This window comes from Cherax quadricarinatus, chromosome 43 (assembly GCF_038502225.1).
Source record: "Cherax quadricarinatus isolate ZL_2023a chromosome 43, ASM3850222v1, whole genome shotgun sequence".
NCBI lineage: Eukaryota > Metazoa > Arthropoda > Malacostraca > Decapoda > Parastacidae > Cherax > Cherax quadricarinatus.
The window spans coordinates 25,657,137-25,675,224 of record NC_091334.1 but is presented as its reverse complement, the minus strand read 5'-3'; the positions used below and the strand labels follow the sequence as shown (position 1 = coordinate 25,675,224).

Genomic DNA, 18,088 nt, shown 5'->3' with positions numbered 1-18,088 from the left:
TACCTTGGTGTTGTATTACTACCTTTGTGTTGTATTACTACCTTGGTGTTGTATTACTTCCTTGGTGTTGTATTACTACCTTGGTGTTGTATTACTACCTTGGTTTTGTTTTACTACCCTGGTGTTGTATTACTACCCTGGTATTGCATTACCACCCTGGTGTTGTATTACAACCCTGGTGTTGTATAACCTCCCTGGTGTTGTATTACTACCCTGGTATTGTATTACCACCCTGGTGTTGTATTACCACCCTGGTGTTGTATTTCCTCCCTGGTGTTGTATTACTTCCCTGGTGTTGTATTACCTCCCTGGTGTTGTATTACTTCCCTGGTGTTGTATTACCACCCTGGTGTTGTATTACCACCCTGGTGTTGTATTACTACCCTGGTGTTGTATTACCACCCTGGTGTTGTATTACCACCCTGGTGTTGTATCACCACCCTGGTGTTGTATTTCTACCCTGGTGTTGTATTACTACCCTGGTGTTGTATTACCATCCTGGTGTTGTATTACCACCCTGGTGTTGTATTACCACCCTGGTGTTGCATTACCACCCTGGTGTTGTATTACCACCCTGGTGTTGTATTACCACCCTGGTGTTGTATTACCACCGTGGTGTTGCATTACTACCTTGGTGTTGTATTACCACCCTGGTGTTGTATTACCACCCTGGTGTTGTATTACCACCCTGGTGTTGTATTACTACCTTGGTGTTGTATTACCACCCTGGTGTTGTATTACCACCCTGGTGTTGTATTACCACCCTGGTGTTGTATTACCGCCCTGGTGTTGTATTACCACCCTGGTGTTGCATTACCACCCTGGTGTTGTATTACCACCCTGGTGTTGTATTACCACCCTGGTGTTGTATTACTACCTTGGTGTTGTATTACCACCCTGGTGTTGTATTACCACCCTGGTGTTGTATTACCACCCTGGTGTTGTATTACCACCCTGGTGTTGTATTACCACCCTGGTGTTGTATTACCACCCTGGTGTTGTATTACCACCCTGGTGTTGTATTACCACCCAGGTGTTGTATTACTACCCTGTCAAGGTAGTTACAATGGTGATTCAAGGTGCGAGGTACCTTCATAATCTGGGTATTACCGAGCATGACCTTGAGGTGGGGTAGTGGTCAGTAACATTGTGATATTATGCGATGTTTAACAAGCTGCAATATTTGTGGGTATGTAGTGAGAGAATGTTGCAACATTAGTGTTGTTGGAAGCCAGGTTTGCTATTTTGAGGTCTCCTGATACAGTGTTTTCCCCAGTATGTCTTAAGATTAGATAATATTGGTTTTTAACCTGACGTAGGGAAGGTTAGTCACCCAGGATAACTGGGGTAGGGAAGGTTAGTCATCCAGGATAACTGGGGTAGGGAAGGTTAGTCACCCAGGATAACTGAGGTAGGGAAAGTTAGTCACCCAGGATAACTGGGGTAGGGAATGTTAGTCACCCAGGATAACTGAGGTAGGGAAGGTTAGTCACCCAGGATAACTGGGGTAGGGAAGGTTAGTCGCCCAGGATAACTGGGGTAGGGAAGGTTAGTCACCCAGGATAACTGGGGTCAGGAAGGTTAGTCACCCAGGATAACTGGGGTAGGGAAGGTTATTCACCCAGGATAACTGGGGTAGGGAAGGTTAGTCACCCAGGATAACTGGGGTCAGGAAGGTTAGTCACCCAGGATAACTGGGGTCAGGAAGGTTACTCACCCAGGATAACTGGGGTAGGGAAGGTTAGTCACCCAGGATAACTGGGGTCAGGAAGGTTAGTCACCCAGGATAACTGATGTAGGGAAGGTTAGTCACCCAGGATAACTGGGGTCAGGAAGGTTAGTCACCCAGGATAACTGGGGTAGGGAAGGTTATTCACCCAGGATAACTGGGGTAGGGAAGGTTAGTCACCCAGGATAACTGGGGTCAGGAAGGTTAGTCACCCAGGATAACTGGGGTCAGGAAGGTTACTCACCCAGGATAACTGGGGTAGGGAAGGTTAGTCACCCAGGATAACTGGGGTCAGGAAGGTTAGTCACCCAGGATAACTGGGGTAGGGAAGGTTATTCACCCAGGATAACTGGGGTAGGGAAGGTTAGTCACCCAGGATAACTGGGGTCAGGAAGGTTAGTCACCCAGAATAACTGGCGTAGGGAAGGTTAGTCACCCAGGATAACTGGGGTAGGGAAGGTTAGTCACCCAGGATAACTGGGTTAGGGAAGGTTAGTCACCCAGGATAACTGGGGTAGGGAAGGTTAGTCACCCAGGATAACTGGGGTAGGGAAGGTTATTCACCCAGGATAACTGGGGTAGGGAAGGTTAGTCACCCAGGATAACTGGGGTCGGGAAGGTTAGTCACCCAGAATAACTGGCGTAGGGAAGGTTAGTCACCCAGGATAACTGGGGTAGGGAAGGTTAGTCACCCAGGATAACTGGGGTAGGGAAGGTTAGTCACCCAGGATAACTGGGGTAGGGAAGGTTAGTCACCCAGGATAACTGGGGTCAGGAAGGTTAGTCACCCAGGATAACTGGGGTAGGGAAGGTTAGTCACCCAGGATAACTGGGGTAGGGAAGGTTAGTCACCCAGGATAACTGGGTTAGGGAAGGTTAGTCACCCAGGATAACTGGGTTAGGGAAGGTTAATCACCCAGGATAACTGGGGTAGGGAAGGTTAGTCATCCAGGATAACTGGGGTAGGGAAGGCTAGTCACCCAGGATAACTGGGGTAGGGAAGGCTAGTCACCCAGGATAACTGGGGTCAGGAAGGTTAATCACCCAGGATAACTGGGGTCAGGAAGGTTAGTCATCCAGGATAACTGGGGTAGGGAAGGTTAATCACCCAGGATAACTGGGGTAGGGATGGTTAGTCACCCAGGATAACTGGGGTAGGGAAGGTTAGTCACCCAGGATAACTGGGGTCAGGAAGGTTAATCACCCAGGATAACTGGGGTAGGGAAGGTTAGTCACCCAGGATAACTGGGGTAGGGAAGGTTAGTCACCCAAGATAACTGGGGTAGGGAAGGTTAGTCACCCAGGATAACTGGGGTCAGGAAGGTTAGTCACCCAGGATAACTGGGGTAGGGAAGGTTAGTCATCCAGGATAACTGGAATAGGTAAGGTTAGTCACCCAGGATAACTGGGGTAGGGAAAGTTAGTCACCCAGGATAACTGGGGTAGGGAAAGTTAGTCACCCAGGATAACTGGGGTAGGGAAAGTAGTCACCAAGGATAACTGGGGTAGGGAAAGTTAGCCGCTCAGGATAACAGGGGTAGGGAAAGTTAGCCTCCCAGGATAACTGGGGTAGGGAAAGTTAGCCACCCAGGATAACTGTGGTAGGGAAAGTTAGCTACCCAGGATTACTATGGTAAGGAAAGTTAGCCACCCAGGATAACTGGGGTAGGGAAATTAGCCACCCAGGATAAACCAAGAAAGTCAATGCATCATTGAGGACTGATATTTCCATTAAGGTCCTTCAGTGTTGTCCACCAGGATGCAACCCACACCATTTGGCTAAGTAACCAAATGTATTTTAAACCTGTGTGTAACGGCCCAGGTTACATTCCAGTCAATTACGTATCAGTGTCTTGCGTGATTTGTAGAGTGATTCACTTATGGGAAATATAAGGTTGTGTTCCTCTCACCCAAAGAAAACTCAATACGAATGATTCTGTTATAATTCTTTGAGAAATAATTCTTCTTTCTAGATAATTTTGTTGCTGATTATGGTCTGTGTTATACATGAAGTGCAGTGAGGTACAGACTGTACAGCGTGAGCTCTGTTAATGCTGTACAGTACAGGGATAATACCAGTTCACTAGCAACAGGTGCTCCGACACCTTGTTTAGTTCATGCAAAATTAAGAGGCTATTTATTTGTACCCAACTAGTTCACCTGGCAACCATGATGGTGCTGTACATAGTGCACCTGGCAGCCATGATGGTGCTGTACATAGTGCACCTGGCAGCCATGATGGTGCTGTACATAGTGCACCTGGCAGCCATGATGGTGCTGTACATAGTGCACCTGGCAGCCATGATGGTGCTGTACATAGTGCACCTGGCAGCCATGATGGTGCTGTACATAGTGCACCTGGCAGCCATGATGGTGCTGTACATAGTGCACCTGGCAGCCATGATGGTGCTGTACATAATGCACCTGGCAGCCATGATGGTGCTGTACATAGTGCACCTGGCAGCCATGATGGTGCTGTACATAGTGCACCTGGCAGCCATGATGGTGCTGTACATAGTGCACCTGGCAGCCATGGTGGTGTGGTACATAGTGCACACTAGTGCACCTGGCAGCCATGATGGTGCTGTACATAGTGCACACTAGTGCACCTGGCAACCACCGATGATGCTGTACAAAGTGCACATTGTTAGCTAATATTGATCACACTAGTGCACCTGGCAGCCATGGTGGTGTGGTACATAGTGCACACTAGTGCACCTGGCAGCCATGATGGTGCTGTACATAGTGCACACTAGTGCACCTGGCAGCCATGATGGTGCTGTACATAGTGCACCTGGCAGCCATGGTGGTGTGGTACATAGTGCACACTAACATTGTTCACACTGCAGTTGTTTTTCATCTCATGATAATGTTCATTTCATGGTATAATCATAATCAAACCTCAAGTAAGAACTTGACTGCTTGCTTGTTCTCCTTGTAATTCCTAAACAGTTAGGTACTGTTATCTTAAGTTAGTCTTAAGTTTGCCAGAAATGCTCTGCATAACACTGGTCTTTTTGCATGCGCACATAAATGTCACCCATTTTTGTAGGTGTCCTGTAGTTGGGTTGGTAGTGTAATCAGCTAACACACTGAAGTCCTTGGTTCGAGCCCCTTTAAGGGTGGAAACATTAGGATGTGTTTCATTATTCACCTGCTCTCCCTGTTCGCCTAGCAGTAAAATAGTTACCTGGGTGTTAGTGGACTGGTGTGGGTCGCATCCTGGGACAAAATTGACCTAATTTGCAGGAAATACTCAGCATAACAAAGGACTTTCTATATAGTAGGATGATGTCACTGATGTCAGCTGTGGTTTGTGTAAGTTGTTTCAAGTTTACTTGTAGAAATAGTTTATTATTACAGCCTCTCCTCACTTAGTGACGTACTCGTTTACCAACGACTCGGACTTATGACAGCTTCTCTGACCAATATACATACCTAAATAATGTACAGTGGACCCCCAGTTAACGATATTTTTTCATTCCAGAAGTATGTTCAAGTGCCAGTACTGACCGAATTTGTTCCCATAAGGAATATTGAGAAGTAGATTAGTCCATTTCAGACCCCCAAACATACACGTACAAACGCACTTATATAAATACACTTACATAATTGGTCGCATTGGGAGGCGATCGTTATGCGGGGGTCCACTGTATATTAGAGCTGATTTCCACTATTATGTTTATTACAACGTAGTACAATATACTACTGTTTAAACATTTAAAAATATACCAGAAATGTTATAAATGGTACAAAGGTGACATTACAAGAATATCAAAGATGGTTGACACAATCCACTACCATTATAGTATGCTCCTCACTAAGCAGTGAATTTGTTTACCAACCTGGTCTTAGGAACGGAACTCCGTCATTAAGTGAGGAGAGGCTGTATTGTTATTAAACATTGTATGTTGTTGAAATCAAAATATTATTATTATTTTGACTCGGGGAAATTGTAACATGATTACAGAGTACTCAGGAGTGAGTGGGACTGAAAGCCGCGGCCAGTGAGTGGTAAAACTGACAGGCCGGTGAATTTTACAACTCACTTTTGCCCTGTGTTCAAACCCCTTCCTCTTCCCTAATTTCTTAGTATTTTTGCAGGTAGCAATACTAGCCATAGCTAGTGTTGCAAGTTGCATAACTAACCCAGCAATATTATGGCCCTTGATAAGTTAGTCGAGTCGTCAGGTCAGTTAATGCGTTATATCATTTATCTGGCCAGATACTGTGTTACATCCGAAATCTCACTACTTTTTGGCCCCTACTAGTTTAGCGCTTCCTCAAAAATATATTGGTTATTGCATTTTTAGTGATTGTCTGGAGACTTGTGGCAAGACGGTGATTGATGGAGTGATGGTGCATGTGTTTCTTCGGGTTACCCGACCTCGGTTCAACTCCACCGTCCACGAGTTTACTTTGTCATGTAGCATTCTAAATGTGTTTTCTTGTGTATTTCCACATACTTTTGGTGTTTTTGCTTTCTAAATATGTTGTGTTCTTTTTATCATATTTTTTTAATTCCTTTTTTGTATTTTTTGTGTATTGTCGTATTTTTTATGGATTGTATTTTTTGCGTGCTCTTTTTTTGTATTTTGCGTATTGTCTAATTTTTGTTACTTCTTTTTTTTGTACACTTTTTGCAATTTTGCATTCTAAATGTCATATATATTTTGCGTATATTTGTCATATTTTTGGAAATTCTTCGTTCTGAATGCCCTTTTTTTTTGTCTAATTTAACTGTATTGCAAGGTTGAATGGTAACTGGCATGTGTGTGTTGCAGGTCAGCGGATGATGTATACATGACCAGCATCTGTGGTACACCAGAGTACATCGCACCAGAGATGGTGGCCAGGAAGGAGTACACCAACGCTGTGGATCTGTGGGCTGTGGGAGTCATAACGTACATACTACTGAGGGGAGACTTTCCCTTCTTCCACACTGACCGTATACAACTCTATAAGATGATTCTTAAGGGCAAATATGACCTCTATGATCAGGTTTGTTGGCTGTATTGTGTTGTATGTATTGTTGTATGTGTACTGTTGTGTGTGTGTATATGTATATTCTTATGTGTTGTGTGTGTGTATGTATGTTAGGGGTCAAGTTACAGCTCTTGGCCCTGCCTCTTTGATGGTCCACACTCTCCCTTCTCCAAGAGCTTTATCATACCTATTCTTTAAGCTATGTATGGATCCTGCCTCCACTACATTCTCCAGATTGTTCCACTTCCTGACAACTTGTGACTGAAGAAATACTTCCTAACATCCCTGTGACTCGTCTGAGTCTTCAGCTTCCAGTTGTGATCCCTTGTTGCTGTTTCCCATCTCTGAAACATTCCCTATCCACCTTGTTAATTCCTCTTGTTATCATGTCCCCTTATCCCTTCTGTCCTCCAGTGTCATCAAGTTGATTTCCCTTAACCTCTCCTTGTAGGACATAATCCTTAGCTGTGGGACTAGTCTTACTGCAAACCTTTGCATTTTCTCTAATTTCTTGATGTGCTTGACCAGGTGTGGCTTCCATACTGGTGCTGCATACTCTAGTATAGACCTAACATAGATGGTGTACAGTGTCTTGAATGACTCCTTAGGTACTGAAATGCTATTCTTAGGTTTGCCAGTAACCCATATGCTGCAGCAGTTATTTGGTTGAAGTCGCCTCAGGAGACGTGCTCAGTATGATGCTCACCCGAAGATCCTTTTCTTAGAGTGAAATTTGCAGCCTTTGATCTCTTAGGCTGTACTCCATCTGCGTTGTTCTCTAACCTCCCCCAATCTTTATGACTTTGAGCTTGGCGGGGTTAAAATCCAGGGGCAAATTGCTGAACCAGGCCTGCAGCCTGTCATGATCTCTTTGTAGTCCTGCCTGATCCACATCCACTTGAATTCCCCTCAATAGCTTCACATTGTCTGCAAACAGGAACACCTTTAACTCTGTCCCTTCCATCAAGTCATTCACATATACCAGAAACAGCACTGGTTCTAGGACTGACCCTTGTGGAATCCCACTCATCACAGGCACCCACTCTGACACCTCATCATGTACCATCATTTGTTGTTTCCTTCCTGTCAGGAATACTCTGATTCATTGCAGTGCATTTCCTGTTATTCCTGCCTGCTCCTCTAGCTTTTGCTTGTGCAGAACTGTGTCAGAAGTAATTTTAGAGTCCAAGAAAATGCAGTCTACCCACCCCTCTTTTTATTTTCTTACTTCTGTCACCTTCTCATAAAACTCCAGTAGGTTTGTGAAACAGGATTTTCCCTCCCTGAAACCATGCACCTAGTTTCTAGGTGCTCCATCACTCTTCTCTTGATAAGTTTCTCCATGACTTTACATACTATACATGTCAGTGACATTGGTCACTGGCATGTATGATATGTGAAGTTATGCTGCCTTTCTGTCTCCTTTCTTAAAAATTGGGACTACATTTGATATCTTCAACACCTCAGGTAGTTGCCCTGTTATGATAGATGTTTTGAAGATTGTTATTAGTGGCACACACAGTGCCTCAACCTTTGAGGCATCTAGTTCATTTACCAGCCTCTTCACCTCCTTGGTTGTGTGTAGTGTGTCCAATACTTGCTGGTGTACCCTTTTATCTCGGTGTCTGAAAATACCACGGAAAATACCTCCTTAAATCTTGTGTTGAGCTCCTCGCATACTTCTTGATCGTTTCTGGTTATCTCCTCTCCTTCCTTCCTCAGCCTGATTACCTGGTTCTTGACTGTTGTGTTCCTCCTGTACAACAGCTTTGGGTCAGATTTAGCTTTTGATGCTATGTCATTCTCATATTGGTGCTGGGCCTCCTTTTCTGTGCATATTCATTTCTGGCTCTTCCACTAATCTCCTTATTTTCCTGGGTCCTTTGTCTTCTAAGCTTTTCCATGCTCTAGCACACTTGACTTTGGCCTCTCTGCACTTATGGGTGAATCAAAGGCTCATTCTGGTCTTCCCATTGTTCCTGTTTGCCCTTAGGCATGAGCCTCTCCTCTGTCTCTTTGCATTTCGTGTTCACGTGTTCCATCATTTCACTTACTGTTTATCCCAGCAGTTCTTTCCCACTGTACCTCATGCAGGAAATTCCTCATGCCTGTGTAGACCTCTCTTGTAGTTTGGCTCCTCCTGTACTACACATGCTGCTTCACTCTACATTTTTAGCTCTTCAATGCATTCAAAGCTCAGGACCACGTGATCACTTGCCCTGAGGGGCCTTTCGAATGTGATGTCCTCAGTGTCTGAACTACTCAAGGTAAATATGAGGTCCAGCCTGGCTAATTCATCCTCTCCTATCTCTCTCTCTCTCTCTGGTAGTGTCCCTAACATGTTGATGCATGAAGTTTTCCAGTACCTTCCATGTTTCTGGTGCTCCAGGTGGCTCCAGGTTTTCCCAGTCAGTCTTCTTGTGATTGAAATCACCCACAACAAGTAACTTTGCCCTACCTATGTGGGCCATTCTGGCCATCTCAGCTAATGTATCCACAGTTGCTCTCATCATACTTTTGTCTTGGCCTCCTGTTATTCTGTGGTGAGTTGTACATCACTGCGATCACCACCCTGGGACCCCCAGTCTGAAGTGTTCCTGCTATGTAGTCCCTTGCTTCCCTTCTCTCCATTACTTCATTCTTCACCTCAAAACTCAACTGGTTGTGTATTGTATTGCATGTACTCGCCTAATTGAAGTTGCAGGGGTCGATTCCAAGTTTGTGTGTGTGTGTGTGTATGTGTGTGTGTGTATGTGTGTGTGTATGTGTGTGTGTGTGTGTGTGTGTACTCACCTATTTGTACTCGCCTATTTGTGGTTGCAAGGGTCGAGTCCTAGCTCCTGGCCCCGCCTCTTCACCGGTTGCTACTAGACCCTCTCTCTCCCCGCTCCATGAGCTTTATCAAACCTCGTCTTAAAACTGTGTATGGTTCCTGCCTCCACTACGTCATTTTCTAGGCTATTCCACTGCCTTACAACTCTATGACTGAAGAAATACTTCCTACTATCTCTCTGACTCATTTGTGTCTTCAACTTCCAATTGTGGCCTCTTGTTTCTGTGTCCCCTCCCTGGAACATCCTGTCCTTGTCCACCTTGTCTATTCCACGCAGTATTTTATATGTCGTTATCATGTCTCCCCTGACCCTCCTGTCCTCCAGTGTCGTCAGGCCGATTTCCCTTAATCTTTCTTCATAGGACATTCCCCTTAGCTCTGGAACTAACCTTGTTGCAAACCTTTGTACTTTCTCTAGTTTCTTGACGTGCTTTATCAAGTGCGGGTTCCAAACAGGTGCTGCATACTCCAGTATGGGCCTGACATACACGGTGTACAGTGTCTTGAATGATTCCTTACTAAGGTGTCGGAATGCTGTTCTCAGGTTTGCCAGGCGCCCATATGCTGCAGCAGTTATCTGATTGATGTGTGCTTCCGGAGACATGCTCGGTGTTATACTCACCCCAAGATCTTTCTCCTTGAGTGAGGTTTGCAGTCTTTGGCCACCTAGCCTATACTCTGTCTGTGGTCTTCTGTGCCCTTCCCCTATCTTCATGACTTTGCATTTGGCAGGATTAAATTCGAGAAGCCATTTGCTGGACCAGGTGTCCAGTCTGTCCAGGTCTCTTTGAAGTCCTTCCTGGTCCTCATCAGATTTAATTCTCCTCATTAACTTCACATCATCTGCAAACAGGGACACTTCTGAGTCTAACCCTTCCGTCATGTCGTTCACATATACCAAAAATAGCACTGGTCCTAGGACCGACCCCTGTGGGACCCCGCTCGTCACAGGTGCCCACTGTGATACATCATTACGTACCATGACTCGTTGTTGCCTCCCTGTCAGGTATTCTCTGATCCATTGCAGTGCCCTTCCTGTTATATGCGCCTGATGCTCTAGCTTCTGCACTAATCTCTTGTGAGGAACTGTGTCAAAAGCCTTCTTGCAGTCCAAGAAGATGCAATCAACCCACCCCTCTCTCTCTTGTCTTACTTCTGTTATTTTATCATAAAACTCCAGAAGGTTTGTGACACAGGATTTGCCTTCCATGAATCCGTGCTGGTTGGCATTTATACTCCTGTTCCGTTCCAGGTGCTCCACCACTCTCCTCCTGATAATCTTCTCCATAATTTTGCATACTATACACGTCAATGACACAGGTCTATAGTTTAGTGCCTCTTTTCTGTCTCCTTTTTTGAAAATGGGAACTACATTTGCCGTCTTCCATACCTCAGGTAGTTGCCCAGTTTCCAGGGATGTGTTGAAGATTGTGGTAAGTGGTACGCACAACATATCTGCTCCCTCTCTAAGGACCCATGGAGAGATGTTGTCCGGTCCCATTGCCTTTGAGGTATCGATGTCCCTTAGCAGTTTCTTCACCTCCTCCTCATCTGTATGTATGTCGTCCAACACTTGTTGGTGTATTCCTTGTTGGTGTCCCCATCTGGTCTGTCCCCCCAGAGTCCTTCCTGTCTCTACTGTAAATACTTCCTTAAATCTCGTGTTGAGCTCCTCACATACCTCTTGATCGTTTCTTGTGAGTTCTCCACCTTCTTTCCTCAGCCTTATCACCTGGTCCTTGACTGTTGTCTTCCTCCTAATGTGGCTATACAGCAGTTTCGGGTCAGATTTGACTTTCGATGCTATGTCGTTTTCATACTGTCGCTGGGCCTCCCTCCTTATCTGCGCATACTCGTTTCTGGCTCTTCTACTAATCTCCTTGTTTTCCTGGGTCCTATGCCTCCTGTACCTTTTCCATTCTCTGTTGCACTTAGTTTTTGCCTCCCTACACCTTCGGGTAAACCAAGGACTCGTTTTGGTCTTCCTATTATTTCTGTTTCCCTTGGGAACAAAACTTTCCTCTGCCTCCTTGCACTTTGTTGCCACATATTCCATCATCTCGTTTACTGATTTTCCTACCATTTCTCTGTCCCACTGAACCTCCTGCAGGAAGTTTCTCATACCTGTGTAGTCCCCCCTTTTATAGTTTGGCCTGTCCCCTTCAGTTCCTGTTACCTTCTCCACTTGTAACTCTACTATATAGTCAAAACTCAGAACCACATGATCGCTAGCTCCAAGGGGCCTCTCGTAAGTGATGTCCTCGATGTCTGAACTGCTCAGGGTGAACACAAGATCCAGTCTTGCTGGCTCATCCTCCCCTCTCTCTCTGGTTGTGTCCCTGACATGTTGATGCATGAGGTTTTCAAGTACCACATCCAACATCTTGGCTCTCCATGTTTCGGGACCCCCATGTGGCTCCAGGTTTTCCCAGTCGATCTCCCTGTGGTTGAAATCGCCCATTACCAGTAACTTTGCTCTGCTCGAGTGAGCTCTTCTTGCCACCTCAGCCAGTGTGTCCACCATCACCCTGTTGTTTTCTTCGTACTCCTCTCTTGGCCTCCTGCAGTTCTGTGGTGGGTTATACATCACTCCAATGACTACTTTATGTTCTCCGGACTGAATTGTACCTACAATGTAGTCTCTTTCTCCAATCATGTCCATGCCTTCCATTTCCTCAAATCCCCATTGGTGTTTTATGAGCAGTGCAACCCCTCCTCCCCCTCTACTCCTTCTATCTTTCCTCAGGATCTGATATCCTGTTGGGAAGATTGTGTCTGTTATTGTCTCAGCGAGTTTTGTTTCTGTGACTGCTATGATGTCTGGGGATTTTTCACTGATTCTTTCATTCCACTCCTCATGTTTATTCGTTATTCCATCCATGTGTGTGTGTGTGTGTGTGTGTGTGTGTGTGTGTGTGTGTGTGTGTGTGTGTGTGTGTGTGTGTGTGTGTGTGTGTGTGTGTGTGTACTTGCCTAGTTGTATTCACCTAGTTGAGGTTGCGGGGGTCGAGTCCGAGCTCCTGGCCCCGCCTCTTCACTGATCGCTACTAGGTCACTCTCCCTGAGCCGTGAGCTTTATCATACCTCTGCTTAAAGCTATGTATGGATCCTGCCTCCACTACATCGCTTCCCAAACTATTCCACTTACTGACTACTCTGTGGCTGAAGAAATACTTCCTAACATCCCTGTGATTCATCTGTGTCTTCAGCTTCCAACTGTGTCCCCTTGTTACTGTGTCCAATCTCTGGAACATCCTGTCTTTGTCCACCTTGTCAATTCCTCTCAGTATTTTGTATGTCGTTATCATGTCCCCCCTATCTCTCCTGTCCTCCAGTGTCGTCAGGTTGATTTCCCTTAACCTCTCCTCGTAGGAGATACCTCTTAGCTCTGGGACTAGTCTTGTTGCAAACCTTTGCACTTTCTCTAGTTTCCTGACATGCTTGGCTAGGTGTGGGTTCCAAACTGGTGCCGCATACTCCAATATGGGCCTAACGTACACGGTGTACAGGGTCCTGAATGATTCCTTATTAAGATGTCGGAATGCTGTTCTGAGATTTGCTAGGCGCCCATATGCTGCAGCAGTTATTTGGTTGATGTGCGCTTCAGGAGATGTGCCTGGTGTTATACTCACCCCAAGATCATTTTCCTTGAGTGAGGTTTGTAGTCTCTGGCCCCCTAGACTGTACTCCGTCTGCGGTCTTCTTTGCCCTTCCCCAATCCTCATGACTTTGCACTTGGTGGGATTGAACTCCAGGAGCCAATTGCTGGACCAGGTCTGCAGCCTGTCCAGATCCCTTTGTAGTTCTGCCTGGTCTTCAATCGAGTGAATTCTTCTCATCAACTTCACGTCATCTGCAAACAGGGACACCTCAGAGTCTATTCCTTCTGTCATGTCGTTCACAAATACCAGAAACAGCACTGGTCCTAGGACTGACCCCTGTGGGACCCCGCTGGTCACAGGTGCCCACTCTGACACCTAGCCACGTACCATGACTTGCTGCTGTCTTCCTGACAAGTATTCCCTAATCCATTGTAGTGCCTTCCCTGTTATCCCTGCTTGGTCCTCCAGTTTTTGCACCAATCTCTTGTGTGGAACTGTGTCAAACGCCTTCTTGCAGTCCAAGAAAATGCAATCCACCCAACCCTCTCTCTCTTGTCTTACTGCTGTCACCATGTCATAGAACTCCAGTAGGTTTGTGACACAGGATTTCCCATCCCTGAAACCATGTTGGCTGCTGTTGATGAGATCGTTCCTTTCTAGGTGTTCCACCACTCTTCTCCTGATAATCTTCTCCATGATTTTGCATACTATACATGTCAGTGACACTGGTCTGTAGTTTAATGCTTCATGTCTGTCTCCTTTTTTAAAGATTGGGACTACATTTGCTGCTGTCTTCCATGCCTCAGGCAATCTCCCTGTTTCGATAGATGTATTGAATATTGTTGTTAGGGGTACACATAGTGCCTCTGCTCCCTCTCTCAATACCCATGGGGAGATGTTATCTGGCCCCATTGCCTTTGAGGTATCTAGCTCACTCAGAAGCCTCTTCACTTCTTCCTCGGTTGTGTGCACTGTTTCCAGCACATGGTGGTGTGCCCCACCTCTCCGTCTTTCTGGAGCCCCTTCTGTCTCCTCTGTGAGCACTTCTTTGAATCTCTTGTTGAGTTCTTCACATACTTCACGGTCATTTCTTGTTGTCTCTCCTCCTTCCTTCCTTAGCCTGATTACCTGGTCCTTGACTGTTGTTTTCCTCCTGATGTGGCTGTACAACAGTTTCGGGTCAGATTTGGCTTTCGCTGCTATGTCATTTTCATATTGTCTTTGGGCCTCCCTTCTTATCTGTGCATATTCGTTTCTGGCTCTACGACTGCTCTCCTGTGTGTGTGTGTGTGTGTGTGTGTGTGTGTGTGTGTGTGTGTGTGTGTGTGTGTGTGTGTGTGTGTGTGTATGTGTATGTGTATGTGTAAACATAGCAACCAGGGCTCACCAATAGTCAATACTGTTAGCAAATTCCCAAACTCCATTATACCTCGTGTATAACAACACTGCATTATACCTCGTGTATAACAACACTGCATTATACCTCGTGTATAACAACACTGCATTATACCTCGTGTATAACAACACTGCATTATATCTCGTGTATAACAACACTGCATTATACCTCGTGTATAACAACACTGCATTATACCTCGTGTATAACAACACTGCATTATACCTCGTGTATAACAACACTGCATTATACCTCGTGTATAACAACACTGCATTATACCTCGTGTATAACAACACTGCATTATACCTCGTGTATAACAACAATGCATTATATCTCGTGTATAACAACACTGCATTATATCTCGTGTATAACAACACTGCATTATACCTCGTGTATAACAACACTGCATTATACCTCGTGTATAACAACACTGCATTATACCTCGTGTATAACAACACAACACACACACACACACACACACACACACACACACACACACACACACAGAGGGATCTGGACAGGCTGCAGACCTGGTCCAGCAACTGGCTCGTGGAGTTCAACCCAACCAAGTGCAAAGTCATGAAGATTGGGGAAAGGCAAAGAAGATCACAGACAGAGTACAGTCTAGGGGGCCAGAGACTACAAACCTCATTCAAGGAAAAAGATCTTGGGGTGAGTATAACACCAGGCACATCTCCTGAAGCGCACATCAACCAAATAACTGCTGCAGCATATGGGCGCCTAGCAAACCTCAGAACAGCATTCCGACATCTTAATAAGGAATCATTCAGGACCCTGTACACCGTGTACGTTAGGCCCATATTGGAGTATGCGGCACCAGTTTGGAACCCACACCTAGCCAAGCACGTAAAGAAACTAGAGAAAGTGCAAAGGTTTGCAACAAGACTAGTCCCAGAGCTAAGAGGTATGTCCTACGAGGAGAGGTTAAGGGAAATCAACCTGACGACACTGGAGGACAGGAGAGATATGGGGGGACATGATAACGACATACAAAATACTGAGAGGAATTGACAAGGTGGACAAAGACAGGATGTTCCAGAGATGTGACACAGAAACAAGGGGTCACAATTGGAAGTTGAAGACTCAGATGAATCACAGGGATGTTAGGAAGTATTTCTTCAGTCATAGAGTTGTCAGGAAGTGGAATAGTCTGGCAAGTGATGTAGTGGAGGCAGGAACCATACATAGTTTTAAGACGAGGTATGATAAAGCTCATGGAGCAGGGAAAGAGAGGACCTAGAAGCACTCAGTGAAGAGGCAGGGCCAGGAGCTATGAATCGACCCCTGCAACCACAATTATGTGTACACACTTCATGACTGCTAATTAAGGGTAGGTGTGTCTGTACTCACCTAATTGTGGTTGCAGGGGTCGAGACTCAGCTCCTGGCCCCGCCTACTCAGCTCCTGTGTGTGTGTGTGTGTGTGTGTGTGTGTGTGTTGTACTCACCTAATTGTGGTTGCAGGGGTCGAGACTCAGCTCCTGGCCCCGCCTCTTCACTGATCGCTACTGGGTCCTCTCTCTCTCTGCTTCCTGAGCTTTCTCATACCTCTTCTTAAAACTATGTATGGTTCCTGCCTCCACTACTTCACTTGCTAGGCTATTCCACTTGCTGACAACTCTATGACTGAAGAAATACTTCCTAACGTCCCTGTGACTCGTCTGAGTCTTCAGCTTCCAGTTGTGACCCCTTGTCCCTGTGTCCCCTCTCTGGAACATCCTATCTCTGTTCACCTTGTCTATTCCCCGCAGTATCTTGTATGTCATTATCATGTCTCCCCTGACCCTTCTGTCCTCCAGTGTCGTCAGTCCGATTTCCCTTAGCCTTTCCTCGTACGACATTCCCTTGAGCTCTGGAACTAGCCTTGTTGCAAACCTTTGTACTTTCTCTAACTTCTTGACGTGCTTGACCAGGTGTGGGTTCCAGACTGGTGCTGCATACTCCAGTATGGGCCTAACATACACAGTGTACAGTGTCTTGAACGATTCCTTATTAAGGTATCGGAACGCTATTCTCAGGTTTGCCAGGCGCCCGTATGCTGCAGCAGTTATTTGATTGATGTGTGCCTCCGGTGATGTGCTCGGTGTTATGGTCACCCCAAGGTCTTTCTCCCTGAGTGAGGTCTGTAGTCTTTGTCCACCTAGCCTATACTCTGTCTGCGGTCTTCTTTGCCCCTCCCCAATCTTCATGACTTTGCATTTGGCTGGATTGAATTCGAGAAGCCAGTTACTGGACCACATGTCCAGCCTGTCCAGGTCTCTTTGCAGTCCTGCCTCATCCTCGTCCGATTTAATTCTTCTCGTCAACTTCACGTCATCTGCGAACAGGGACACTTCAGAGTCTATTCCTTCCATCATGTCGTTCACATATATCAAAAATAGCACTGGTCCTAGAACTGACCCCTGTGGGACCCCACTCGTAACAGGCGCCCACTGTGATACCTCTTTGCGTACCATGACTCGTTGCTGCCTCCCTGTCAGGTATTCCCTTATCCATTGCAGTGCCCTCCCTTTTACATGCGCCTGATCCTTCAGCTTCTGCACTAATCTCTTGTGGGGAACTGTGTCAAAGGCCTTCCTGCAGTCTAGGAAAACACAATCTACCCACCCCTCTCTCTCGTGTCTTACTTCTGTTACCTTGTCATAAAACTCCAGGAGGTTTGTGATACAAGATTTGCCTTCCATGAACCCATGCTGGTTTTCATTTATAATCTTGTTCCTTTCCAGGTGTTCAACCACTCTCCTCCTGATAATCTTCTCCATGACTTTGCACACAATACATGTCAGAGACACAGGTCTGTAGTTTAGTGCCTCGTTTCTGTTTCTTTTCTTAAATATGGGGACTACATTAGCTGTCTTTCATTTCTCAGGTAGTTGCCCAGTTTCAAGGGATGTGTTGAAGATTGTGGTTAGAGGCACGCGCAGCATCTCTGCTCCTTCTCTAAGGACCCATGGGGAGATGTTGTCTGGTCCCATCACCTTTGAGGTGTCAAGGTCACTTAAGAGCTTCTTCACCTCCTCCTCAGTTGTTCGTATGTCATCCAACACTTGTTGGTATATTCCCTCTTGATGTTCCTTTCTGTGCTGTCTTCCCACAGCCCTTCCTGTCTCTACTGTAAAAGCTTCCTTAAATCTCCTGTTCAGCTCCTCACATACCTCCTGATCATTTCTTGTGAGTTCTCCACCTTCTGTCCTTAATCTGATCACCTGGTCTTTGACTGTTGTCTTCCTCCTGATGTGGCTATACAACAGTTTCGGGTCAGTCTTGATTCTCGATGCTATGTCATTTTCATACTGTCGCTGGGCCTCCCTCCTTACCTGTGCATACTCGTTCCTGGCTCTGCGACTGATCTCCCTATTTTCATGTGTTCTCTGCCTTCTGTACTTTTTCCATTCTCTATTGCACTTTGTTTTTGCCTCCTTACACCATCGGGTAAACCAGGGGCTCGTTCTGGTCTTCCTGTTGTTACTGTTGCCCTTGGGAATAAACCTTTCCACTGCCTCCTTGCATTTTGTTGTTACATAT

General features: G+C 45.8%; 1 protein-coding gene across 1 annotated transcript in view; it reads left to right on the top strand.

Moving 5' to 3' along the window:
• Positions 1-18,088, top strand: part of LOC128694198 (serine/threonine-protein kinase H1 homolog) — a 135,157-nt gene that overhangs the window by 50,080 nt on the left and 66,989 nt on the right. Inside the window, exon 2 of the mRNA XM_070093760.1 lies at positions 6,514-6,730. Coding sequence (XP_069949861.1) covers positions 6,514-6,730 — 217 coding nt within the window. The remainder of the gene's footprint in view (positions 1-6,513; positions 6,731-18,088) is intronic.